At 43.8% G+C, this 24,988-nt stretch overlaps 1 protein-coding gene and 1 long non-coding RNA gene across 2 annotated transcripts in view; both read left to right on the top strand.

Moving 5' to 3' along the window:
- The window catches only part of LOC148755837 (uncharacterized), a 38,550-nt gene extending 26,297 nt beyond the window's left edge, over positions 1–12,253 (top strand). The window contains exon 3 of the long non-coding RNA XR_016018752.1: positions 9,120–12,253. This is a non-coding gene — a long non-coding RNA (uncharacterized LOC148755837). The remainder of the gene's footprint in view (positions 1–9,119) is intronic.
- A 6,938-nt stretch (positions 12,254–19,191) lies between these two features.
- CAVIN3 (caveolae associated protein 3) lies at positions 19,192–20,827 on the top strand. Its single transcript, XM_019755872.3, has 2 exons — positions 19,192–19,675; positions 20,197–20,827. Exons 1-2 carry the CDS (start codon positions 19,292–19,294, stop codon positions 20,599–20,601), a joined length of 789 nt encoding a protein of 262 aa, XP_019611431.2. The 5' UTR covers positions 19,192–19,291; the 3' UTR covers positions 20,602–20,827.
- The last annotated feature ends 4,161 nt before the right edge of the window (positions 20,828–24,988 follow it).

The following is a 24,988-nucleotide window of genomic DNA, read 5'->3' as shown; positions in this document are numbered from 1 at the left end:
GGCCTTTTGGGGGACAATCCCTGGGATTGCACCAATTAGCCCAGCAGACCCACACCTCCTCATGAGACCTAGGCGCAGCTGTGGCCCCTATGTGGACAAGGGGCCAAGGGATAAAGCAGGAGACAGAAGTCCTGGGGGCAAGAGGCTCTGGCCACTTCTACGGGGACCAGAGGGGAACAGAGGATAGACTAGTGATCTGAAGGGACCCACTGAGCTCTTGTTAAACTCACTAGACCTTAATTAAGGACCTTCAGTCTTGGAGCCCTGAGTGATTGCATCAGGGCCCTGAGGGGATGAGGCTGCAACAAGACCCCTGAAGGTCTAAACCTGTTAAAAATTATGTTTGATCTCCATATGTCATTCAAAGTTAAACAGTTAAACCATAAAATAAGTGCAAAGAATGTCAATACAGTTCAGGGTTTTCCCTATAATGGTCACATTGATGCTTTCCCGCAAATATTGAACTCTTTAAAAAATCTGTTTTTCAGTTTTGCAGTTGGTGACCAAGAGCAGTAGTTAAAATCTTTTTTTAGTGTTTCTGCTTTAGTAATGCCATAAGCTCTTTCTTGGTGGCCTATTAAGGAATCCATCCCTGAAGAAGGATCTTGATGACAAGACCTGAGTGAGAACTGGAGAGATCTGAGTGAGGGTCCCTGGCTGCTAACGGAAGGGAGGGGAGAGCTCTACTAACTGAGACCCTGGTAACTGAGGGGACTTAGAGAGTGTCCCTAATCACTGAGAAGCTGACCTGGGAAGTTGTCACTGAGATGTCTGTGTGACGGTCCCTAGTCACTGATAGTGCTGACGGTGGGCTCTGGCAGTGAGGGGCCTAAACAAGATGGTTTGGTCATTGAGGACCTGAGGAAAGGTCCCTGATCACTGAAGGACTAGAGTCAGGGGTCCTGCTTACTGAATGGCTTGGTAGAGGCATCTGGTTACCAAAGCTGAAGGAATGTCTCCCATCATAAATTCTTGAGTGTGGTCAATGGGTCCTAAGTGAGAGGGTCTACTCCCTGAGAGGACCAAGGAAGGTATTGGAGTCATGGAGTTAGGGGCATTAACTTCTGAGGGGACTGAGGGTGAAGGTCCTGGCTTTGAGAGGTTTGAAGAAAGGGCTCTGACCACTGAGACATGCCTGAGTGTCTTTGGTCAATAGGACATATAAATAAGGGGCTCCTTCCATCAACTCTGAGCTCACATAGGTGGAGAAAATGGCCCAGTGTGGGGTTCAGTAGCTGAGATTCCACGGACAGATTAAACTATAGTGGCCCTTAAATTTCTCCTTCCCTTCCCTTTCGGCCTGATCTACAGGTTTTCTAGTCACCAGTAGATGGCACTGCAACTCCACATGAAGAAGGGGCTCTGGCTTGGTTCCCAAGGTGGGTTCCAGGTGCAAGCAGGTGACACGAGGGAGAGAAAGGAAATTAGTTGCCCCTTGAACAGACTCCCTGGAGGCAGGGTGGAACCAGGCTACGACGGCCGAAACAGGTCCCATAAGCACAGGCCACCTAGAGGCTGAGTCCTGTCATCACCAGACAAACTAGTTCTAAATGCAGTGTGACTTTTTATGTTTGATTCTATGGTACATTCATTTTATTCAGCAACTGTACACCCAATACCTGATAGAATTTGTGCTAGGCATTGAGGACACAAGGATGATTAAACGAGGTCACTGTTGTTGAGACCATAGTCTTGGAGATGAAACATTATTATAAACAAAATAATTACAATAAACATGATAAAGACTGTAATACAGGATATATACATGCCATAGAAGGACAGAAATGGAATGAAGATAAAGTCCGGGAAGGTTGTGAACATGAGAGAAGAAAGAGCTGATGGTGACACAAGTTCTCAAAGTAGAACAGGGATTTTGTTTGTGTGGCACAAATAAAGGAAGGTATCTGCGGTGAAAGCAAACATGTGATTAGAGATGTGGGGTGTGTGAAAGAGCCTGGCATGTTGAGGGATCTTTGTGCAGTCCAAAATGTCTAGGGTATAGGAAAAGGGGGTGGGGTGGACTGGGAAGATGGTGGGGAGTAAGAATGGCAGATATATATGGGAACATATTATTAAGAACCTTCTAACCCATATTTAGGGATTCGGTCATGGTCCTTTAATGGATAAAGAATCAGGAGGGTTTTCAAGGAGGCAGATGAAATATTCATGTTTCTGTTTAATTACTCTGATAGCCAAGGTGTGGGGTGGGATAGAGGAAAAACAGACTGTATGCAGGAAACCCAGGTAGGCAACCAAGTCAGAATTAATGAGTGTTAAGTAAAAAAGAGAGATAGGGAGGAGAAAAGAGATTTGAGGGGTGTTTAAGAGAAGATGAATAGAATTTTGTGCCAAAGTAGATGTGAAAGGTAAGGGAGAATGAAGAATTTAGGAAAGTAATAAATGTTAACATTTACTAGGCATTTAACATTTGTAATACTTTATCTCACTAATCATAACAGCACTCTGTAAGGTAGAAATTATTACCCTCATTTTCAGATGAAGAAATTAGAGCTCAGAGAGGCTACGTGACTTGCTGAAGGCCACACAGCTAGTTGTATCCCCCACCGGATTTTCCTATCTTCAGCCTTATCCCTTTCCAGATCACTCTCCACACCACCACCAGACTGAGCTTTAGAAAATCCTTCCTTACAATCCTCCAATGGCTCTCTACTGTGTGTAAGACAAAGTCTAAGCACTTCACAGTTGCATACAAAGTTCTTGGCTGTCTGGTCCTTGCCCCCCTCAGCCTTTCCCTACCCCATCCTAAGGATTAGGCAGGCAGGGCTGCTGGCAAGTCCTTAGAGGGCTCCCCTTTCTTGCCTGCACTTGTCTGTGTGGTGTGCTGGTGAGGCACACCCCACCCAGAAACCTTATCACATACTGGCCCTTCTGCGTCATAATACCAGTCTCTTCCACTGGATTATAAGCTCCTTGACAGAAGGGACCTACCTAAGGGTAGTCATTGCAGCTCTTTTACAACAACAAACATACATAACACGAAAGAGGATTGGTTAAATAAAATGTGATTAAGCATTCGTTATAATGAAATATTCTGCAGTCATTAAAATGAATGAGAGCTCATGCCACCCTCCCTCAAATTTCACCCAGGACTTGTTGACAAAGGATGAGAGGACTCAGGCCTGATTTGCAGAAAGTTCTGCACAGGACACAGCCACCAGGCCAAAGTGGGTAGGAGGAAGGAGAACCCATCATTCACACAGCCTGGAAGACGGGCGAGTCAGTGCCCATAAATATACTTTAATAATCATTCTCAGAATGTGGGCTTCCTGACACCAAGATTCTTTTACTACCCAAGCCAGGGACATTTGGGGTTTGTAACAAGGATTCCACTAAATTGGACACTGGAAACCGGTCATTTCACATTTCTCATGACACACAGAAGAAAAAGAAAAAAAACAAAAGGTCCTAGTGTTGACTAGGGTAATTTATCTTTAAAGTTTTTTTTCCTAATTATTTAAAAATTTTTAATTACAGCTGACATACATTACATTGGTTTTAGGTGTACAATGCAGTGATTAGACATTTATATACCTTACAAAGTGATCATCCCGATAAATCTAGTAACCAGCTGGCACTATACATATAACAGTTATTACAATATTATTGACTAAATTCCTTATGTTGTGCTTTACATCCCTATGACTGTTTTTTAACTGGCAATTTGTACTTCTTAATCCTGTCACCTTTTTCCCCCATCGCCCTGCTCCCTTCCCATCTGGCAACCATAGGATGATTTATCTTGACTACTACTGAAGAAAGTGCTTCCCCCACCACACTCAATGGTTTATTTTATATGGAGGGAGATCCTCTAGGGCAGGGGTGTCCAAACTTTTTTCAACGTTTTTTACCAAGGGCCGTATGTGGTAAAATACACAAACAGCCGGGCCACTCACTCGAGGTGAAGTACGTATTGCCTCACCTGGTTTATTTAAGTAAACTAAATATATTTTTGGAATTTGCTGCAGACCAATTAAAAATGGATTGCGGGCCGCAGTTTGGACACCCCTGCTCTGGAGGGACACTCTTGGTCTCTCTCCCCAGAAGAGAAGTCAATGACAAATTTGAGAAGAACAAACTGAGCATATTGGCTCAGCTCCTCCATTTCTCTGTTTGGGAGCCAGGCTGACCACAGAAGCATGTATCCTGCAGGATGTTTTAAAGGGGCTTGCCCCACTGGGAGATACCTCAGTTTTCCAGCCTGATCCTTACTAGGTGGTGAGCCTCACTCTATTTCTGGGGTTCACTATTAGAAAATTCATTTATCCAATGATATAAGCCACTGTCTCCAATATTAACTTTATTGACATCTACCTTTTAATTGCTTTTAAACTCAGGAGAGGAAAAGACAGGTTTATTACTGAAGATTCTCAGAATTTTAACATCTGATTAACTGGACCAGGAGCCTTAGGAAATAAACAGGGGATAGAATTTGGGAACCCAACTGACATGTGAAATGGTTTTTGGTTAGGCCAGGGTCCATAGCTTTAGGTTTGGACTTTAGAGGACTTAAATGGAAGAAAAAATAGTATATGTAATGGCATAATGATCCACAAACCCATAACCCACCTTAAATTGACAGTAACTCGAGGTCAATCACGATTCATCTGTATCCCCTGACCCTTCCTCTAGCACCAACATCCTCCCACCCCCATTCTACCTTATTTTAAGTAAATCCTCAACATTACACCATTTTATTTGTAAATAGTTCAGTATATTTCTCTAAGAGATAAAGGCACTAACAATTTGACTAATTTTTGTAACAAGAACTGTTTATTAATGCATATGACTGCCTTATTGTACAGTTAACAAAACTCGAGGCATACGATGCAAAGCCTTAAGAGTTAACATCTGTCTGAAGGCTTTATCAGCCATAAAGTTATAATTTACCTTTCTTGTGTGCCAGAGTATTTTATTAACTTTATCAGTTTCTCTATTGAGATCAGTAGCCAAGAACATTCTGATTCACCTCTACCAGGTTTTGACTACAGTACCTTCAACTGTGTGAGAATTAAAGACACTTTAAAAAACACAACCACAATATCATTATGACAGTCAAAACTTATTTCCTTAATATTATGTAATATCAACCAGCATTCAAATTTCTCAAATTGTCTCAGTAGTTTTTTCAACTTGCTTTTGGACTCAGAATTCAATCATTCACATTAGTTTACAGGTTTCTTAGATCTCTTTTAATTTCTTTTAATCCCTTTCATCGTTTTTTTTTTTTTTCTCTTGGCAACTTATTGGTAGAGGAACCTGGGTCATTTGTCCTGTGGAATGTCCCGTGGTATTCATGAATCCCTTTCACGTCATTGAAGATGTTTCTTTGTCATACATATTGCTGGTGAATTGGTAGTTAGTTCTAGAGACTTGATCAGATTCAGATTTGATTTTTGATTTGGCCCCTCTGGGGCAAAGGAGCCACTTCCCTAGTAAATTTGGGAAGAATAAATTGGGCATGCTCAACACAACTTCTCCGATTCTTTCCCTTTAGCCAGACTCCCCCAAGGCACATGTTTTGCTCTTCTCCTTCATAAAGTAAAATTTAAAGGGTCTTCCTTGGATACAGGCGGGGATCAGGGTGTGGGGAGCAGAGCTATTTCTTTCTTGCATGGTCTGTGAGTGGATGGGTTAGTCTCCCTAATCATGGGGTTCAGTATCAAGAAACCCACTTACTAAATGATATAGCCACATTTTCCCATATCAACTTTATCAGTAGTATTATTATTTTGATCTCTCATTTGCCTTATCTTCTGCATTATTTCCCAGTTGATTCAGAACTTGGGCAGGGACTAGGGGGCACCAACAAAGGACAAATAGATTAGCTACTTTTATTAGACAACCTTCTTTGCCTGCCTTGTCCACAGATCCTGTAAGAGTCGCCACACTTACCACATTCACTTCATTCCCTCACCAATGGGCAACAGCGGATTGAACCTGACCCAACACTATCAGTCAGATACTCACTCTCTTTATCTCTCAAGAAATTCAACTAAGACACAGTGACTGTAACCATTAGGCACTTGAACTGGATTGGGATGGACATTTTCTCACCCATGTGCATTGCTGATAAGTAAGCACAGAGAACCAGCTTCAGGGCAAGTAGCATGGAGCAGGCCCATGGACAGGAATGGAGGTAAGAGATCAGGGAGAAGCCTGGCTCACTGCCTCCTTGTTCTAGTCCCCCAGGCTTTTATTCTTCTTAGATTCTGTGACATGGTTACCTGACTCTAAGTGTATGAGACGGAGGAAATTATACTCACTGGACTTGCTGAAGAGAGAACACTGTAGTTTTTTTTTTTTTAAGAACTTTCATGACAGGCTCATTTGAAGTAGAAGCTGAGGGGCCCGGGGGTCTGAATATGGGCAAAACAACTGTAGGATAAAGGAAAAACATTTGCTGATTATTCTGGAGAGGGAGTAAAAGCAGTAAGCGTGTAGGGGGTATAATTTGTGACAATGATGTGACAGGTCCCATGGCCAGCCCTCCAAAACTTCAGAGTTCTTATTTCTTAAAATAAGAAATTTTCCATTTTCTTAGGGAAAATTGGTGAAGGGGCTTGCTTGACACCAGATTCATGCAGAAGAATCAAGGGAGCAATAGGATGTGCGGGAGGCCTGGGGTGTGTGGTAGGTGTGTTATCAGAACGTGTAGAACTTGGGCTTGAAACTGAGGTTTAGAACTAATTGTAACCAGATGGTATCTGGTGATGTCGAATACCCATCCTCCCTCACTTCCTCTTTCATAAGGCAGTGTCCTCTAATCTATATGGAGACGCAAAAGCTTCAGTCTTCTTGCCCCTCTAATTTGTTATCTCTGCAGTGCTGTCCTGTCATTGTGGTTGTTTTCACTCTGCTCTCAGTTTGGTCTGTCACCACCAGGGGCTCCGTGTTATAACCCACTTAATGTCTCTCTCCAATAAATCAAAGGAGGAGATGGCTGGGCAGATCTTTCTTCCTCTTACAGTTCTCTCCCTCTAGTCTTTTCAAAACTACCAACAGCCTAAGTGGTTGTATGCAGGTTACTTCATTGAGGGTTGAGGCAATTTCAGAAGAGAAATTCAATGTCAGAGGGAAGGATAAAGTCCTCTGAACTTAGACTTTCTCTTTACTTCTCAAAGAGATCAAATCTTCACAAACTCCCTGGCTTTTAGATGTATAGCCTTTCCTTCTCCATGGGCCCTCCTTTTAAAATTTGCTCCATTTGAAACTCTACCAACTTCCACACCTATCACAGGAAGGGATCCCATTTCTTGGCTCTCTCTCCAATATTCACCACTCTTTTCCTACCCCAAAGTCCCAAATCTGAGTGTGCCAATATGAGATGGATCCCCAAGACTTTAGCCAGTAAAAAATGATGCCTATTGTCACCCACGTCTTGCAGAATTGTGTGTATAGGGATGGGGGTGAAAGCAGGAGAGGAAGAAGAGCCTCTGGGTCTTTCTGGCCAGATTTTCTTTTCAATAGTCCTACATGTGTGAGCAGAAATCATCTCAGTTCATTTGATTAATAGAATTGTTATAATAGCTCTTCCACTGCTCCCAGGAACAGACATTAATTTTTTGAGAGTACAATCTAAACCCATATTGAAAAAGGATATATTTCCTCAATTAGAAGGGTGTTTTGCCTTTTCCCCAGTTAGTGGGCCCCATTATTAAGCAGAAAAGAGGTCTGGTTTCTTTCCTGCTCTGCCTGGGAAGCTATTGAAATAATAAATAAGCTATATTATCCTTTAATGGCTCCTCCCTTTTGTTAATTCAGGAAGGGCTCCAGACTCAGTAAATTGTTTCAACACTCTGCTTTAGGGACTGAGGTGGCTGCCAATTTTTTTTTTTTTTTTTTTTTTTTTTTACAATGAACCACCTTCACTTAAATTAACCAAGATAGTTTCTGTTCTTCACAACCAACTTATACTTGTGTAGAAGAGAAATGGATTCCAGCAAGAAGGTTTGCAGCAACAGAGCCTCAAAAGAATGTGGATTCTGTCCCCAGCATTACCACATGGGGCCGAGTGGTCAACATTCTCTCATTCTAGGAGGAGCAATTTGAGTGGACTTTGTTCACTGCAAAAAAGTGATGCCTGAGGAGGATCCACTATAATAGAGGCCTGGAGAAATGTGGGTAGAATGTGAGGTACCCTTGGCATGACTTCATATTCTGCTATGTCTGGTGGTAATTGTTAATTAAAACATTAGCACATTTCAAAAAAAACAAAACAAAACAAACAACAGCAAAAAAACATTAGCACATTTCTAGATTAAGTCACCAAGGGTGTAGACTCTTTTGGTATGAAGGTTTGGGTCAGTTCACCTGGCAAAGAAACCCTAACCATTGTAGGTACTGGTTAAGAGCCTGGGCAACATGAGATACGTTATAGAGGACAGACAAAATAGAGACCAGCTTTACTTCTTAGACTCAACCACTGATTTCTTAGCTAATTGTCATATTCAATTCAATTTCAGCTTAATTTTGTTTCAGTTTGTATATATTTAACTCACTGTTTTCTGAGATTTTAAACTTTAGTCTTAATGTAGTTTTCTTTCTCTCTCTCTTCTTTTCTCATAATATTTGACATTTAAAATCTTCGCTGTTTATTTTCCTCTCTCATTGTAATGGTTCCAGATGGTTTAAAGAGCTAGAGAGGGAGTCCCTGATGTGGAGAACACAAGCTTTGGTCAAGGACTAGGTAGCACAGGCTACTTTTTGAGAGATAGACCATGTGAGAGAATCGGGGGTCTTTCTGCACACCCTCTCCCCAAGATCCAGGTCCAGCAAGGTTTGTGTGCTGTGTAGGTAAGCTGCAGGGTTTCCCTGTGGTAACTGCTTTCAGTTTCAAACAAGACACTATGACTTTGGCCTGTTGGAGTGTCTTACAGAGAAAGAGGCTTAAGCCCTGGACCTAGCCTGGGATCATGAGCAGACTTAAATAATTCAGCTGTAGGAAAAGCTTTATTGTTGCCTACCCCTCACTCACTTGTGTAGATAAGCAAATCAAGGACTGTGAGAACCCTAAAGCTGAGGGTTATTTACAGAGGATGAATGAGACACAAAACAAAGCAATGCATTAATTCCTCTCTGTTCTCAACCTTTGTTGTCAGAATATCACCGTGGTCTGAAGACTGTCCTTCAAAGCTGGCATGTCTGCTTTGAAGGCATGGCATGGCATGGCAATGAATGTGATGGTGACTCTTCTTGGACTGGTTGTGCTGGCTTCAGGAAAAGCCAAGGAGCATCAGTTAAACAAGCAGTGTTCAGTACTCCCACCGTAGCCCTGGCCTGTGACGGACTCCATACACTTATTCTGTGTCCCCCACTGCTGTTGTTGATTCTCACGTCTCTCTCCCCACTTGTTAAGCAGAGGCTTAACTCTCATTAACACTTTAACTCCTAAGGCTGTCATTGCAAGCATGATCTACTTCTTACTGGGTCTCTACCAGTAAGCGAACTATTTTTTCTTTTCAATCAACAAATTTGCTTTGGGCCCTTTCATGTTCTAGGCTACTCTTTGCTGGACACTTGTTATTAAAGCTAAGAACTAAAATATCTGTGATAAGCAGTTATAGATAAGTGCAAGGTTACGTTTACTTTTTTAATTCAAAATTGCATGCTCCAAGCTAAACAAACTCATCTTTCTCATAACCCCACATCACTTTTCCAGGCTAAGGCAGGCTTACAATGAACATCCCGATCATTTCCTGTATATAGACAGAAGGGAATCTTGTTATTTTATCAGACACAATTTTTATAATACTTCCTGTCAAAGGATAAAATCAATAACAATAATATTCCCATAATCCGTAAAAGTAAACCATGCTGGAAGGTATATATTTTTGAGAGTGCTGATTGAGGTTCTGAAACATTTCAGACCATTTCAAAAACTGCTTTCCTATATCCTTATCTACCAATTCTAAATGGATCCAAATGCTGATGGGGTAAATAATTTCTTTATTAATTGCTTTGTAATTTCAGCCATATTGGTTATTTCTTGTCAAGACCTGGCTTTCAGGTGAGATGGAAGATTTCTTTGTCTCATCTCTCAGAGAAACCTATGGGATTGTTATTAGTTACATTTGGGGTGGCTTCCCCACCCCATGGAGCAATGATAACTCAGGCTTGCAGTCCAGTATGGTGGCTACTTGCCATATGTGGCTGTTAAGCTCTTGAAATATGGGTTGTGTGACTGAGGCCTGAATTTTAAATTTTTCTTAATTTTAATTAGTTGAAATTTAAATTGAAACAGCCACACGTGGCTAGTGGCTATCATATTGGCATATTGGACAGTGCAAGGCTAGAGAAATCCTTAAATAAATTTAGGAAAATGGTTTTTAGGTCATCCTGTTTATGTATATCAAGCTTTACCAGGGGGCACTCTAATCTGCTTTCCTGCAGACACTTCAACTCCTAACTTAAGGGCAAAGAGCAATTTCCATTCTTCCTCTGAGGATTCACATTTTAATTCTACAAACTTCCTAAGCACTGTATGATCTACATATTACATTTTTTCCCATTCATTCTAGTAGGAGCTATGTAAGTATATGGTCTCCTCAGTATCTTGTACAACATTTCCAGTTGTGGAAGTATAAACAAGCTAATTTCTTTTCTTTCTTTCTCTCTCTCTCTCTCTCTCTACATAAATCTTTAGTCTTTATCAATAGGATGGCTCCAGCCCCCTCCTACATTGCCCCCTCCTGCATTACCGACCTTTGACTGAATCTACTTTGCTGGGACATGCCTCCAAGACTAGCTCCTCTTCCTCCACACTGGTCTCTTGCTTGGTGCAGGCCCTGAGGCAGTCTTCTGCACATTTATGTGGTAGGAGTGCCTTGCTCGTTGCTCTCTGGCCCATCCATTGTATAACTTAGAGGCAACTTGGTGACAGGAAGGATATCTTAAACCCTGTGCCCTGCCTATGTCAGTTAATATTTCATTCATCCAACTCACCACAATAAGGAGGAGTCATGATTAAGCTGCAGCTCCCACAATAGGCAAGCGGACTAGCCGGTGGTAGATAGAACTTGCAGAGTACATTATCTCTAGGGGACTTGTTTGGTTACTGTGATGCCATCATACTTAACAGGATGGGGTTTTGAAACCAAAAAGCTAAGGGACTAGTCTCCAGGACCATTCTACCAGTCTCAGGTATCATTCTTATTGATAAATAAACATCTAAACCTATAGAAAAATTTTATTTTATAAGAGTTATTTGAGCCAAGTTTTTCAAGACATGCCCTGAAGCAAGATATTAAGGATTGAGAAAATGCTCCAAAGAATGGCAGTTTTGCAGTTCCTTTTATGTATTTAGAATCAAAGGAGAAAACATAAGGAGGGTACATGAAATCCATTAGTGGTAGGTTAAGGAGGTAGGAGAAAGCAAAGCTTTCCCTAGAGGGAAACCGCTAGGATTGGATAAAAAGCAAAATGGAGAAACACATATGTTGCCACACAGCAGCCTACCCGTCTGTCTCCTCGTACCTGCCCCTAAAGAAAGGAGAGTCTGTGAGATGGATCCTTTCAGGGACTTTGCTTCACCTTTGTGCTTACACCTTATGTCTCCCTGTTTGGCCCCAAAGAGATGGCTGGTTAGCCAATGACGGGTAAGATTCCCCACGGGGGGAACAACCTAAGCCAGGTGCAGCCGTGTGGGGACCAACAGGAGAACCCACAGGGTTGACAGAGGTGGGCACAGCCCCCCATCATCCCCAGGCTAAGGAGAGCCTCAGCCTCTGTGGCTGCATTCCTTCCCACAACCTGCAAGGGAAGAGATTCAATGATGTGCTCTCCATCTATTCATATGCATAAAGGTTTTGTCCCTTGGGGAAGTACATACATCCTGAGACTTATGGTTCTGCTGCCTGCAAGCAAGGGTGATTGGCTTGAATCAGTTTCCTATTAGGATGTATAAGATTCACAGATCTTGAGATTGACAAGCTTTGTCTACTTTACTTCTTCATCTAACTAATAAAAGCTATGCGTTTGCCCGATTTGGGGCTCAATCCTTGAGGCTGGAGTCCCTTGGCCTCACTTGCACACTATTCTTGGCTACTGTCTTTCTTAACCTTGCGCCGCCCAGTGGGATGCGACACACATACTTCTTTTACATTGGTGGGTATAGGATAGTTGGTAATTAACATATACAGCACATAGAAATGCTATTCAGGGAACAGTATAACAATGAAGGGTTCTGTGGTCTTGTGCTCTGGTGCCTTTGGTTGTGCCTTCAAAGGGGTCTAGAAAAGAAAATTACTCTGGCATTTCAAAGGTATGTTATTCTAAATGCATAAGAACAATGGACAGGGTTCACTTAAGGTAAAGATTGACCTTTACTAAGGAAGCCATAGACCTGGGACATGACTACCCACTATGACCTGCCCAGTTAGGAATTTGTGATCACACCATTCTGTGTGGTTATTTTTGGTCACTAGCTTGTCAGGTTTACTACATAGCCCTTTTTTTCATTCACATTCTCACCCTTGGATTAGATGGGTAAGCTTGCACATCTATTAAAATATTTTCCCCTTTTCAAAGCCTCTCAGCTGCCAAACCTGATTGGCTTAGTGAATGAATTATTATACATACGGTCTGGTTCTGAGAGCTTTCGCTTCTGTTTCTACAATCCATTGAATTCAAATAGGATTAGAAATATTCAATAGGGTACTTTGTGTTGTGCAATATCGCTAAACCGAGCCAGCTGCCTTACAGTGGGATGGGATGGGAGAGCCAATGCTATTCTTTGTCCAGCGTAGACTCATTTCTCCCGCTTCCCCTGTTGAATTAATTAGCTGCTATCTCTTCTTTAGATACCAGACAAATTATAGTTATTTTTCAAACAAAATGTTGTTACTAAACATCAGCCAACTAATGTAGTGCTAAATATTACAAGTCATATTATTTCCTAGTTGTGGTAGATAGTGGGTGGCTCCTAATGACTTCTCCTTCCTTGGGCCCAGCCCCAGATACACAAGGGGATGTTTATACTAACATAAAAGTGGTCGTGCGATTCTAGCTATAAATAATTTCCTGTAAGTTGTACCGGGCTGGCATTGCTGCCCATGGCAACTCAGTCAAGCCCATCTTCGGTGCTCCATTCTATCTCTCAGTCTGCAGGGTTGCCTATGAGAAATAGGACACACCTAATGATCAGCCCTACCCTTTATTAGGTGGGTGGCAAAATATGTTCCTGGACAGAGTCTGTAGTTGAGAAATGCCATATTAGCTTAAGGTAGAGGGCTGCAGTGGCTTTCCTGGTGGCTCCTCAGTGATTTGCGTAAAAATGCAAGCTCAAATTCAGATGAACTCCCTCCCCCATCACAGCCGTTTGAATTCCTTAGATTACAGAAAGAATTCCTTAGATTACAGCCGTTTGAATTCCTTAGATTAGATTAGTTTCAATAGAGTCTATTTAGTAACTGCTTCTGGGCTTTTTGCTTTTTGGAATGTTCCAGGGCATGTTTTTTTTCAGGGAAGCCCAACTCCCACATCCTGACAAGTGGCTTCAGCAACAATTACATACTCCGAAATTCTGGACTCCTGCCAACTTTGTTCTCATCTCAGGTACATGTTGCTCTGATGCTCCCAGTGTGCCTTGGCCAAAACATCCATCCACAGCATATTGAGTGATTTGCTTGGTTGGCAAAATTGTTTTGTTCCTGCCCCTCACTTCCTGTTACCCCAAACTTATAGCTCTTTTAATTGCCAGTGACACAGAGCTCCCTCATTGTGTGGAGTGACCATACTTCTGTAGACAGGATGTCTATGACAAAGGGTGGAAGGTAGTGCCTGTCCACTGAGGCTCATTCCCTGTTAAAAGGTGGTTCTGCTGTGCTATACGTTGTTACTTTCGATTCAAAGGTTAAGTCCCTGGAGGACACCCTAGTTTGTCTGGCAGCTGAAAATAAGGTTCAGGATCATGGATGTTTCTTGTACAATTAACTCACATAGCCATCTCTTATCCTTTCTTAGATTCTTTTTTTTTTTCCATTTAATAATCAAAGGCTGTTAGGCTGCATTGTTATGTGTGAGTCAGGGTTCCAATTTACACAACAACCCAGGAACCTCTGGTGACTCCCTCCCCTGGCATCTGGTAGTAAGCCAGCAATTGTCTTTCAAAAGCAGTATACTTCTCAGCTGCTGGAAGCATTGCCTTAGCCCAACATCCTAAATACTTCTGTTATGTTTTTCCTTTTAGAATCTGTCATCTCTCCCTCTTCCCCCAAATTGTGTTGGTGGGAGAGGCAAAAATCACAAAAACCTCAAGTCTCATCTTTCATTCTGACTTACAGGGCCCAAGGGGTAGAGATGACCAGGCCGTGGCTTGTAACTTGACCAAAGCCAGTCACTGAGGCTCCCCTGAACCCTACTTAAAGTATGTGGCCTTTTGGATAACCCAACATATGCAGTGCATCAGAATTCCAAGGGGGAGCATATGCTGACTCTAAAACCCAAATACCCCAAATCAGTAGCTGTTCTTCGTTGCGGTGGGAGGTGTTACATGTGTTTCACTACCTGTCACAGGCTGGAGAACTGCTTCTCCAGGAAACTCCTGTCTGCTGGATCCCTCATGGCTAGTCCCTAGACCTGAGGGCACATACTCACTCCCTTGGTGATCTTAAGAACTGCAGTGTCTTGGCCACGTCTGTTACAGGGGATCTTTGCAACATTTATAGGGAGGACCTGACCACTGAGAAAAGAAGAAAACAAGAATGCTTTATGATACCATCTCAGGCACTAGAACCTGATCTGTCCCTTTCACAGGTTTCTTTTTCTCTCCTCTCACTTAAAGGGAGCACCCAACTGTTCTTGATGCAGGCAGAGACAGAGGGCCACCCTTGAGCAGATTTTGTTAGGCAGATATAGTGCAGGCAGGGCTAGCCCTGTGAAAGTTGTAGTAAAAAAAAAGATTTTTTTTTTTTTTTTTTTTTTTTTTAATTAAAGCAAACCCTTCCCTATAGTATGCTATGTTTTGGGAAGGGGATGGGTCAGTGTATAAAAGGAACCTTGACAAGCAGAGTGAGAAATACCCTATAGTTTTGAAACTGAAGGTCCTTATGACTTTAAATTTAGCTTTGAATCCTGGATCTAGAAATCATTCTCTCTCTCTCTACACCCCTCATGGACCTAGCCTTTCCCATGATAATCAGCAATCTGCAGCAGAAGAAAATAGCCTGGATCTTACTAATGGTTCCAAGGTCTGGATCTCTGGTAGGCTAAAGATAACATCTTAACCTATTAGGTTGGTGCAAAAGTAATTGAGCAATTACTTTTAACCTTTTGCAATTATTTTTAACCTTTTAAACCGCAATTACTTTTGCAACAAACTAATAATTTATGTTTTGGCTCCTGAGCCATACGGTGGAATGACCCCCTGACTACTTTCCCATGAGACCAGACAGAAGGACGTCAGAGCAGAACTCAGAGCTGTCCTCAAGACCTAAATAAATGACTTATTATCCTTACCTCACTTCTAACCAATCAGCAACTAGCACAACCCTGAATCCCCTAACCCAGTGTCTTGTGATTTCGTCCTATAAAATCTGTAACCTACACATCATTGGGGAGTCGGGAGGTGGGTCTCTTAGGACATTAGCTTCCAGTACTCTGGATTGGCCAATTTAATATTAAACTTTTTCTTTCCATACTGACAGACTCAAATATTGGGGTCCCAGTAACAGTTTTTTATTGCATTTGTTAGCTCAGCCACCATGGCATCCCACTAATTTTTTTTTTTTTAATTTTTATTGGGGAATATTGGGGAACAGTATGTTTCTCCAGGGCCCACAGGTTCCAAGTCGTTGTCCTTCATTCTAGTTGTGGAGGGCACAGCTCAGCTCCAAGTCCAGTTGCTGTTTTCAATCTTTAGTTGCAGGGGGCGTAGCCCACCATCCCATGTGGGAATTGAACCGACAACCTTATTGTTGAGAGCTTGCGCTCTAACCAACTGAGCCATCCAGCCGCTTTGGCATTCCACTAATTTTTGCAAGACCCATTATATTTGGGCAACTGTTAATTTAATTGTCTACGTTCTACAAGGAGTCTTCAGGTCCTACTAACTTTTCCTATAGAGAATTTCAAACTTCCAGAGAATTAACAGGGGAGGCCATCCTGGGTAAGAGGATACTGTAATACTGATGGTGATAAATCAGTGGGTACATTAATGTCTCAGGGTTATCAAAATACATTAGCACAAATGAGGCTTAAAACAACAGAAATTTATTCTCTCACAGCTCAGAGATTAGAAGTTTGAAATCAAGGTGTTGATAGGACTGTGCTCCCTCCAAAGCTTCTACTGGAGAACACTCCTTGCCACTTTCAGCTTCTGGTCACTTCAGGCATTCCCGTGGCTTGTGGTAGCATAACTCCGATCTCTGCCTCCATTATCACATGATACTCTCTTTGTGTCTCTTGTCTTTTTATAAGGACACCAGGCATATTGGATTAAGGGCCTACACTGCTCTAGTATGATCTCATCTTACCTTGATTACCTCTGCAAAGACCCTATTTCTAAATAAAAACATATGCACAGGTATCATAGGACTTGAACATATCTTTTTTGGGGACACAATAAACCCACACCAGTGGACTTCTACTTTTCATACCCACACCAAAGATTTTGAGGGAGTGGGTTCCAACCACACCCCTAATTTAGAGAATAGAAATATTTAAACTAAGATCAGGTTACACTGCCTTAGATGGTACCATTCTGCATACTTGTTTTCTTTTGTCTTTCCTCATCCTTATTGGAAACTATAATATGGTTTTTTTCTTGGATACTCTATGATAAAAGGTCACACTAGTATAATTTCTGTCAATCTGGGCTTTCTTGACTCAGGGTATTCTTCTGGGTTGCCCCAACTTATTTTCACCCACCTTCTATTTCTCAGCATCAGCCAATTCCTATAGCATTTATACTTGAAGTTTTTGGGAATACCAGTAGTACCATCAATGGCTTTATTGCTAAGTTTTAAAGTCCTCCTTGTTCTATATACCCTGAGAGGGATTTAGTAGGCCTTTGAATAATATCTATCCACAGTTCTTGCTTCCAAATGCTCTGGGCTCCCTTAGCACCATTCCTCAAGGCTGGTGATTCTTTTACAGACTTTCTGTAGTAGATACTTTGATTGACTATCTAGTCCTAGCAGTGCTCAGATTTTTAATACGGACACCCACTTTTCATCCCATACCATCCATATGCTCCTGGGGAAGCTGACCCTACGCTGCTCTGTAAGTGAGCCTAATTTGTTAAAAGGTGATCATCAGCTCTCGTCAGTGATGGGTTAAGGAACTCAGGCCTAAGCCCACCAATGCTTGACACTTTCCTAGCTATAGAATTTGTTTCTGGAATGGCCAAGGCAAATGGAAAAATTAGGGGGAGGGTGCTTCTGGGAAATAAATATCCTAAATTTTAAGATGATCTTCTCTTTTCTCTTGACCTTATACAGAGATGTGAGGCCTGGAACTGTTGTAGTTATCTTGCTCTCAGCCTGGGAATGAACCTGACACCTGTAGGGGGGCACAGTTGAGAGAAGTGTAGGGAATCAGATTGGAGCTGTGACTGACCTACATTCAATCATCACTCTACAATGGTCTTTTTAAAAATTATGCTTGGATTGGGTTTCCTGTTTCTAAGAACTGTTTGAATTGGGTTTTCTGTTCCCTCAGTTTGAAAGCATTTTAACTGGCACATCCTGACGGATCTCTCTGAGCAAATACAGATCCACTGGAAGAGATGGTGAGTCCCTTCAGGTTGCCAAGGGAATCCATTTTCTCTTGTGTTAAACAGAGGGGTCATGGGGTGGCTGGATAGCTCAGTTGGTTAGAGCATGGTGCTCTTAACAACAGGGTTGCTGGTTCGATCCCCACATGGGCCACTGTGAGCTGCACCTTCCACAACTAGATTGAACAAACTACTTGATTTGGAGGTGATGGGTCCTGGAAAAACACTTAAATAAATAAAAGTAAAAAAACAACAACAAAAAACAGAGGGGTCAGGCTCCATAACCTTATATTTGTAGAAGTCGGTCATCAATTTGGCATCAACATCTGGCAATAGTTGCCCATCCTCTGCTCTAAGTCAGACCTCAGGACCTTGGAGGCCCATGTAACTATCATGAGTGAAAAGGTTCCTTCAGCAGTTAATAAGCAGCTCTCACAGACTGGGTGAGGAGAGGAAGAGAGAGAGAGATCATCAGGATTGATGGATTGATTGGACTTCTGAGCCTATAATCTGTTTATCAAGCATTGCTAAAGGCAAGGTGTGGGATTTTCCACACTGAGGACAGTACAAATTCATGACCCACATCATTAACTGGATCCTCTATGCTCACTCTCTCCCACTCTACAACAGTAATTTCAAATCTAGTCGGAGCAGATATTCTCATCTATTTCCAGAAGAAAAAAAAGAAAATCAGGCAAGAGCCACAAACTACCTCCATGAAAACAGACATACCAGCACCTACTCTAACCCTTGTAAAGGTTTCAAAGGAAGAGGTGTCCTGCCTGCCCTCCATGCTTGGGGTGCAGGAGCTAGGCACTGCTGAGCTTTACCCATGACACGGAAAGAAAGGCAGGGAAGAGAACTAGAAGAAAGAAAACAGGGTAAATGCTACACGACAGTAAGAACTAAAGGAGCAGGAAATGAGGCCTCCAGCTAAACCATGGTGATGACTAGTAGGAAAATACCAGAGAACGCCTGCCCGCGATTCACATTGCGCAGCCTGCCCAGCCACAAAGTGGCGCCTGGGGCCTGGGCAGTCTTAGTCTGTAGCGGACGAGAGCCTCCCTATTTGCAGCACACAGCTTGGGGCGCAAATACAAACCTCAGAGGCGTTGGAGGCCGCGGGAGGGCTGCTGTGGAGGCCCCTCTGGTTATCCCTTTGCTGCACTAACAAATACTACAGAGTCTCTGCCCACTTGATGTAGACAACAAAAATTTCCAAGGCTCGCCCTTTCTGTATGTTCCAGAAGAGGCACACCAGGGAATTGGGGCCGATGAAGGGAACTCAAAATCTGGATTAGTTTGAGGGATGGGGTGGGTCTGATATTGGGGCAACCTTCTTCCCTGCGGGTCCCCTGGGCGGGGCAACAGAGGGGGGGGAAGCGCTCCCGAAGGACCCCACCGCCGACATCCCGCTCCCCGCCCTCCCTCCCTCCGCCGTGAAGGCCAACTCCGCCTGCCTGAGTCACGGCTGGAGCTGGGGAGGAGCCGGGGAAAGGCGGCCCCAGCCCAGAGCGTAGACGGCGGCCGCAGGGACAGCAAGCGGGGTGTACCGGGATCATGGGGGAGAGCGCGCTGGACCCAGGGCTGGCCCACGGAGCACCCGCGGGGGGCCCTGTGCACGCCGTGACGGTGGTGACCCTGCTGGAGAAGCTGGCTACCATGCTGGAGGCGCTGCGGGAGCGGCAGGGGGGCCTGGCGCAAAGACAGGACGGCCTGGCTGGCTCGGTGCGCCGAATCCAGAGCGGCCTGGGCGCGCTGAGCCGCAGCCACGACACCACGAGCAACACGCTGGCTCAGCTGCTGGCCAAGACGGAGCGCGTGGGCTCGCACGCCGATGCGGCTCAGGAGCGCGCCGTGCGCCGCGCCGCCCAGGTACAGCGGCTGGAAGCCAACCACTGGCTGCTGGTGGCGCGCGGGAAGCTCCATGTCCTGCTCTTCAAGGTCAGTGACCTCAGGTGTCCCCCAATCCGGGGCCTTTTCCCGCCTCTGGGCCACCATCTGGGGGCTCCCCCCTCCCATCCGCCGACCACACCCACATTCCTGACCCTGCCCTGTGGAGCAGACTTGCAGAGCTGTACCGCTCCCCAAACCCAGCCCATCCTTCCCTCCCACGCCACAACCCAGCCTGGCCAATCAAAGCCCGGCTAGGTCTAGTTTAGGCCACTTCCCCAGAATTTTCTCCAAGTTCCAGCCCATCCCGCAATGAAAATAACGGTGGTGGAAGTGCACCCCACGACAGTGCTTCGCTTCCGCCAATTGTTGCTCCTGCGGCCACCATCGTGGTCTCACATCAACTTCTGCAGTTCACTCCGCCCCCTACTTTCCCATACCTGCCTTTTCTTTCCCATTTGGGCCGTCGAGGCCAAGGGTGGGACAGGTTCCTCTACTGTAATTGAGGAGTGGGGCTCAGGCTGGTGCGAGGTAGGGGGCTGCAGGGTCAGTGCTGTATCCGTCACATGCAGGAGGAGGCTGAAATACCAGCCAGAGCCTTCCAGAAGGTGCCGGAGCTCTTAGGGCCAGTGGACCAGTCCGAGCCCAATCCAGAGCAGCCGGAGGCGGAAGTTGGGGAGAGCTCGGACGAGGAGCCAGTGGAGTCCAGGGCGCGGCGGCTGCGGCGCACTGGGTTGGAGAAGGTCCAGAGCCTGCGAAGGGCCCTTTCAGGCCGCAAAGGCCCTGCCCCACCAACGCCCACGCCTATCAAGCCACCCCGCCTTGCGGCTGGCCGGAGCGCTGATGGCCAGCCAGAAGAAGCCAGGCCTGCGCTGGAGTCCAACCTGGAGCCAGAATCTCCTCCAAACACCGAGGAAGATCCCGGGAGACCTGGGGCTGCCGACTTGGCTGTGCTCCAAATAGAGAGTGCGGCCTGACGGCTGGTGCTGCTTCTTTCCCCTGTGCCTATGCCTAGTCCCAAAATAAATCTTCCTCTCAGAATTCAACATTCACGCCCAAATAAGGAGTGAATCCTGCACCCACAGCCCAGCTCTGGCCCTCCCTTCTGGGCTCCTTCAGCATAGCACCCTCTGTCCTAGGAGCAGCCGCTCACACCTGCTTGCACTCACCATCAATAATAAAAGCAATGCCACCTAATCCAGATTCCATGTGAAGGGGTGCGTGGTTGGGGTGGGGGGAAAGGCAGTGCAAGGAATATGACAAATGTTGGAACCAGGAATGTGGCTTCAATTTCAAACAGACCATTGTATGATTTCCCCAGTTTCCATGGAATCCTGGGCTCCACTCCAATGGCGCATAGAAATATCCTGCTGGCTGTTTCCTCTTTATTGCTTTCCTCATGGGGAAGCGTCCAGTACAGTCCCTTGCTGTATGTACTCAACAAGTGTCGACTAGTGGTTTTCCTCTTAGTCTCTCCTTCCTCTACCTTGTAAAAAGTTGGGGTTTCCAGAATTCTGTTCTCAGCCCTCTTCTCATTCTGGATACTCCTGTTAACATTCACTCCCAGGCCTCTCCTACCAGCCACACATATCCCAGACCACTGTCTTGAGCTGCAGTTGAAAAGTACTGCAAACTCAATCTGTCCAAAAGAAGCAGTCTATTTTCTACCTTTTTATTAAGTTCAATTTCAATTCTACAGCTATGTATTGAACACTTACTATGTATCATTCAAAATTCCTCCTCTTGTGTTTTATTTACCCGTGAATGGCATCTTCATCCACTCAGAAACCTGGCAGTTCTTGTTGACTCTTCCCTTTCACACTCCCAGGCCACATGGAAACAGTTATCCTGTTGCTTTGACCTCTGCAGTCTGTCCACTTTTCTCAGTGTTCTGTTTCAGGCCTTATCTTTCACCTGACATTTGTGTTATTTGCAATGCCAATCTGAACCCATAGCGTTCCTGATTCAGGCCCTTCAATGGCTCCCCATCATCTTAGAGTCAAGTCCAAGCTCTTTCATGTTACCTTCAACTTCTTTATATGCCCTTCCATGCCTTTCATGATCTGGTCCCTGCCCATTTTTGTAGCCTCAACCTCTTGCCATTTCCCTTCATTCTATTAATTTGCACTGAGTTATTTATGTGTTCTCTCTCTCATCTCTACTGTCCTGCAAAACTCAGCAAGGTACCCTTGTTTTAGGGCCAGATGCTTCTCTTCCTTGCTCCCTAAGTACCACCTACACACCTCAGTGCTGTCATTATTTGCAGTTACTCCCTGTCCTCACTCCACTAGACTGGCTGCTTTGCAGTAGGGACCATTTTAATTTTTTTTAAATTAAATTTATTGGGGTGACAATTGTTAGTAAAAGTAGGGACCATTTTATTCATTTCTGTATTTCCCACCCAAAATACTATGCCTGGCACACAGTCGGGCCCCGTGAAGCAAGGGTATCACAGAAGTGAGAAGCAGGAAGGGTATGCTAGGGATGGGAGTACAGTCATGCACCCATTCATTCATTGTCATTCAAAAACAGTTTTGAGTATCTAATGTGTTCCAGGCTCTATGCTAGGTCTTGTGAACACCAAGATGACAATCCTTTCTGAGGCCTTCAAGGACCTCGGAGTTTAGGGAAATAAAAACATATAATTTTGATGAATGATATAAGTGTAGTGATAGATGTAGGTTATTTTGAGAGGAAAGAAGGAAGGGACACAGCCTAACCTGAAGGAGGAAAAGTGGGGGATGTTTAAGGAAATGCTCTTGGAAGAGGTAAATAGTGGGATGGGATATAGGAATAGTGAGGGGCTATAGAGCGCAGTGGTTAATAGCTTATGTTTTCAGTTCCCTTATCTATAAAATGGGATATTGATAGTCCTATTGGGCTTATGTGAGGATTAAATGACATAAGTGCCTAGCACAGTGCCTGGAACATAGTTTATTTCAGCTATGTAATTCATTCATCCAATCATTCCACAAATATATGCTGAGCTCTGAGTGTCTGCCAGGCACTATTTTAAGTGCTGGAGATACAGTGGCACATAAAGGCAAGATCCCTGCCTTCATGGAGTGAAAAGTCTTGTGGGGGAGATAGGCAATAAGCAAGTAAACTTATAAGCCAGATAAAAACAAGTAAACATAAACTAGAAGGGCCTTCTGGTTATGAGCTCTGAAGAAAGCAGGAAGGGTACAGATGACTGGGCAGGGGGAGGACTTTAGATGAGAATATTGGGGATTAAAAATGGGGCCAGAGTTCAATGACTTAAACATTTTGTTTTTCATGGATTCAACTTCCCACCTGCCATGATTGGTGGGAAGTGTATTATTAATCACTTTAGCACTCCTCCTTTTAGATTGTGATGTCTCTCACTTTGGATGTCTCTGCTGCTATTGCTTCTTATGACCACACGATGCCACTGTTGGGGCACCAGTGTCTTGGCTGATGCCTCATCTAAGAACCCTGGGGTCTGCCTGTCCAGCTCTGTGCCTGGAACCACAGGTTCTTCCTTAGAGGGCGGCTCTGCAGTAGCTCCATTCCCTCTAGAGAAATTCAGGGCTCTTCCTGCAGGCTTCTAAGCATTACTGTGCAGACTGTAACAGCTTCCCAGCAGCCACTCCATTAAGTTTCTGCCATCACACAAGGCTAGTCTGAGCAGGCTCAGTTCTCTATCCCCAGGGAAAAATAAATTCTTGTTCTTTTTCCAAATGCTTGGAAATTCAGCCAATTACTCCCTTTCAACAAACATTCAAAATTAAGAGCACAAATACACATTTCTCACATAAAATGTCCTGAGAGCTCATTGGGAAGCACATGAAGGCTCAGAGAGTCTGGACCCTGACCTAAGTAAGAATCAAGGTTTGGCTAATTTTGGTGGTATGGCGGGTGTGTGTGGGGGGTGTGTGTGTGTGGGGTTGCTACTTTTTATTCCTTCCTGATACTTCTACAGTAGCAAATAATAAAAATCACTTTAAAACAAAAGTAACTTAATTTCTTAATGGTTCTCTTTGTTATATTTCATTCTCCATTGTCACTGTTATGGTTATTATTATTAATATAAGTATAACTAAAGGGATTGGAGACACTGAACCAGAGTACCAAATTGTCATTCAGCATGTGTGGCATTTAGATGGCTGCTTTAATCAGGAGGGAGGCATACTGGTAGATTACAAGGATACAGAGATTGGTTCTCAGTTCCTCAGACCGGAAGCACAGATTTATTATGCGTTCCAGCATGATTAGGCTGAGAGGGACTGATCTGCAATAGCCAAACTCAGAAAACATGGATTAACTTGAGTGCTGGATTCATTAATTTCCCTGAGAAGTCTAACTGCTAAGTGAACTAGAATAATCTAGTTAGTTAGTCAGAACATTTTTCATACTTCAACATGGGAAACCAAAGCAAGACCTTAAACTGTAGAGCTATAGAATAGTGGAAACAGGATGAAGATAATGGGCAGGAGAATCCAACCTGTATGCCCATTTTCTGCTGTGATAGTCCTACATGGGTAAGAACATACACATTCCTGGTAGGAAATTTATTCCCCTGTTAACTTCTGGATATCTTTGACTTTCCTTTATTGAGAGCTGCATCATATATCCTCAGCACTGAAAGGAACCCAAAAGCCATCGAATTTAGCTGCATTTCCAACACTTAAATGGCTGCTACCATCTGCTGCCTATCCTTAGCTGGCCTATACTTGAAAAAGTCCAGTGACAAGGAACTCATTGCCTCTCAGGCAACTCTAGTTTTGGACACCCTTCACTGATAGGAAACTTTTCTTTATACTGAGATCAAAATCTATCTATGGCTTCCAACATGTGGCAATTGGCCTGCCTTCAGCAACATCTGTACAATGAAATTCCTTTATTTCTATGATGTGTGTATCCTTGGAGTCTAACTGCAGTGGAGCACACAGGACTGGCTTATTTAGGATTTCTCTTGCAATCTCAGGCCAAACATGGCTGGTTTATTCTGCCATTCCTTGTGATATATTATCAAATCTTGGCCATTCTTTTGTGAATTGTTCTCATTTACCCATATCCGTTTTAGATATGGAGGTGGCAAGGTGCATGGAAAAAGCATGGCCTTTATAGTCAAAGACATGTGAGCTTCATTTCTGGTGAATGATAATTCTACTTTTTTAGGTCTGTTATGAGGTTTGCATAAGAGTTTTTACTGATTCATTCATTTGCTATTTGTTGTACTATGTGATGGGGATGGATGGCGTATTACACAAACAGGGATGCTGCCCTCATGGAACTTACATTAAACTGGCAATTGTAATAAATTTTAAAATAAGTGCTATGATGACAGAAATATAAGATGCTATAAGAAGACACAACAGGGGCCTCTAACCCAGCAGAAGT

This window comes from Rhinolophus sinicus, chromosome 14 (assembly GCF_057876585.1).
Source record: "Rhinolophus sinicus isolate RSI-liver-muscle chromosome 14, RSI-T2T, whole genome shotgun sequence".
Classification (NCBI taxonomy): domain Eukaryota; kingdom Metazoa; phylum Chordata; class Mammalia; order Chiroptera; family Rhinolophidae; genus Rhinolophus; species Rhinolophus sinicus.
This window is presented reverse-complemented; position numbering and strand designations above follow the sequence as displayed.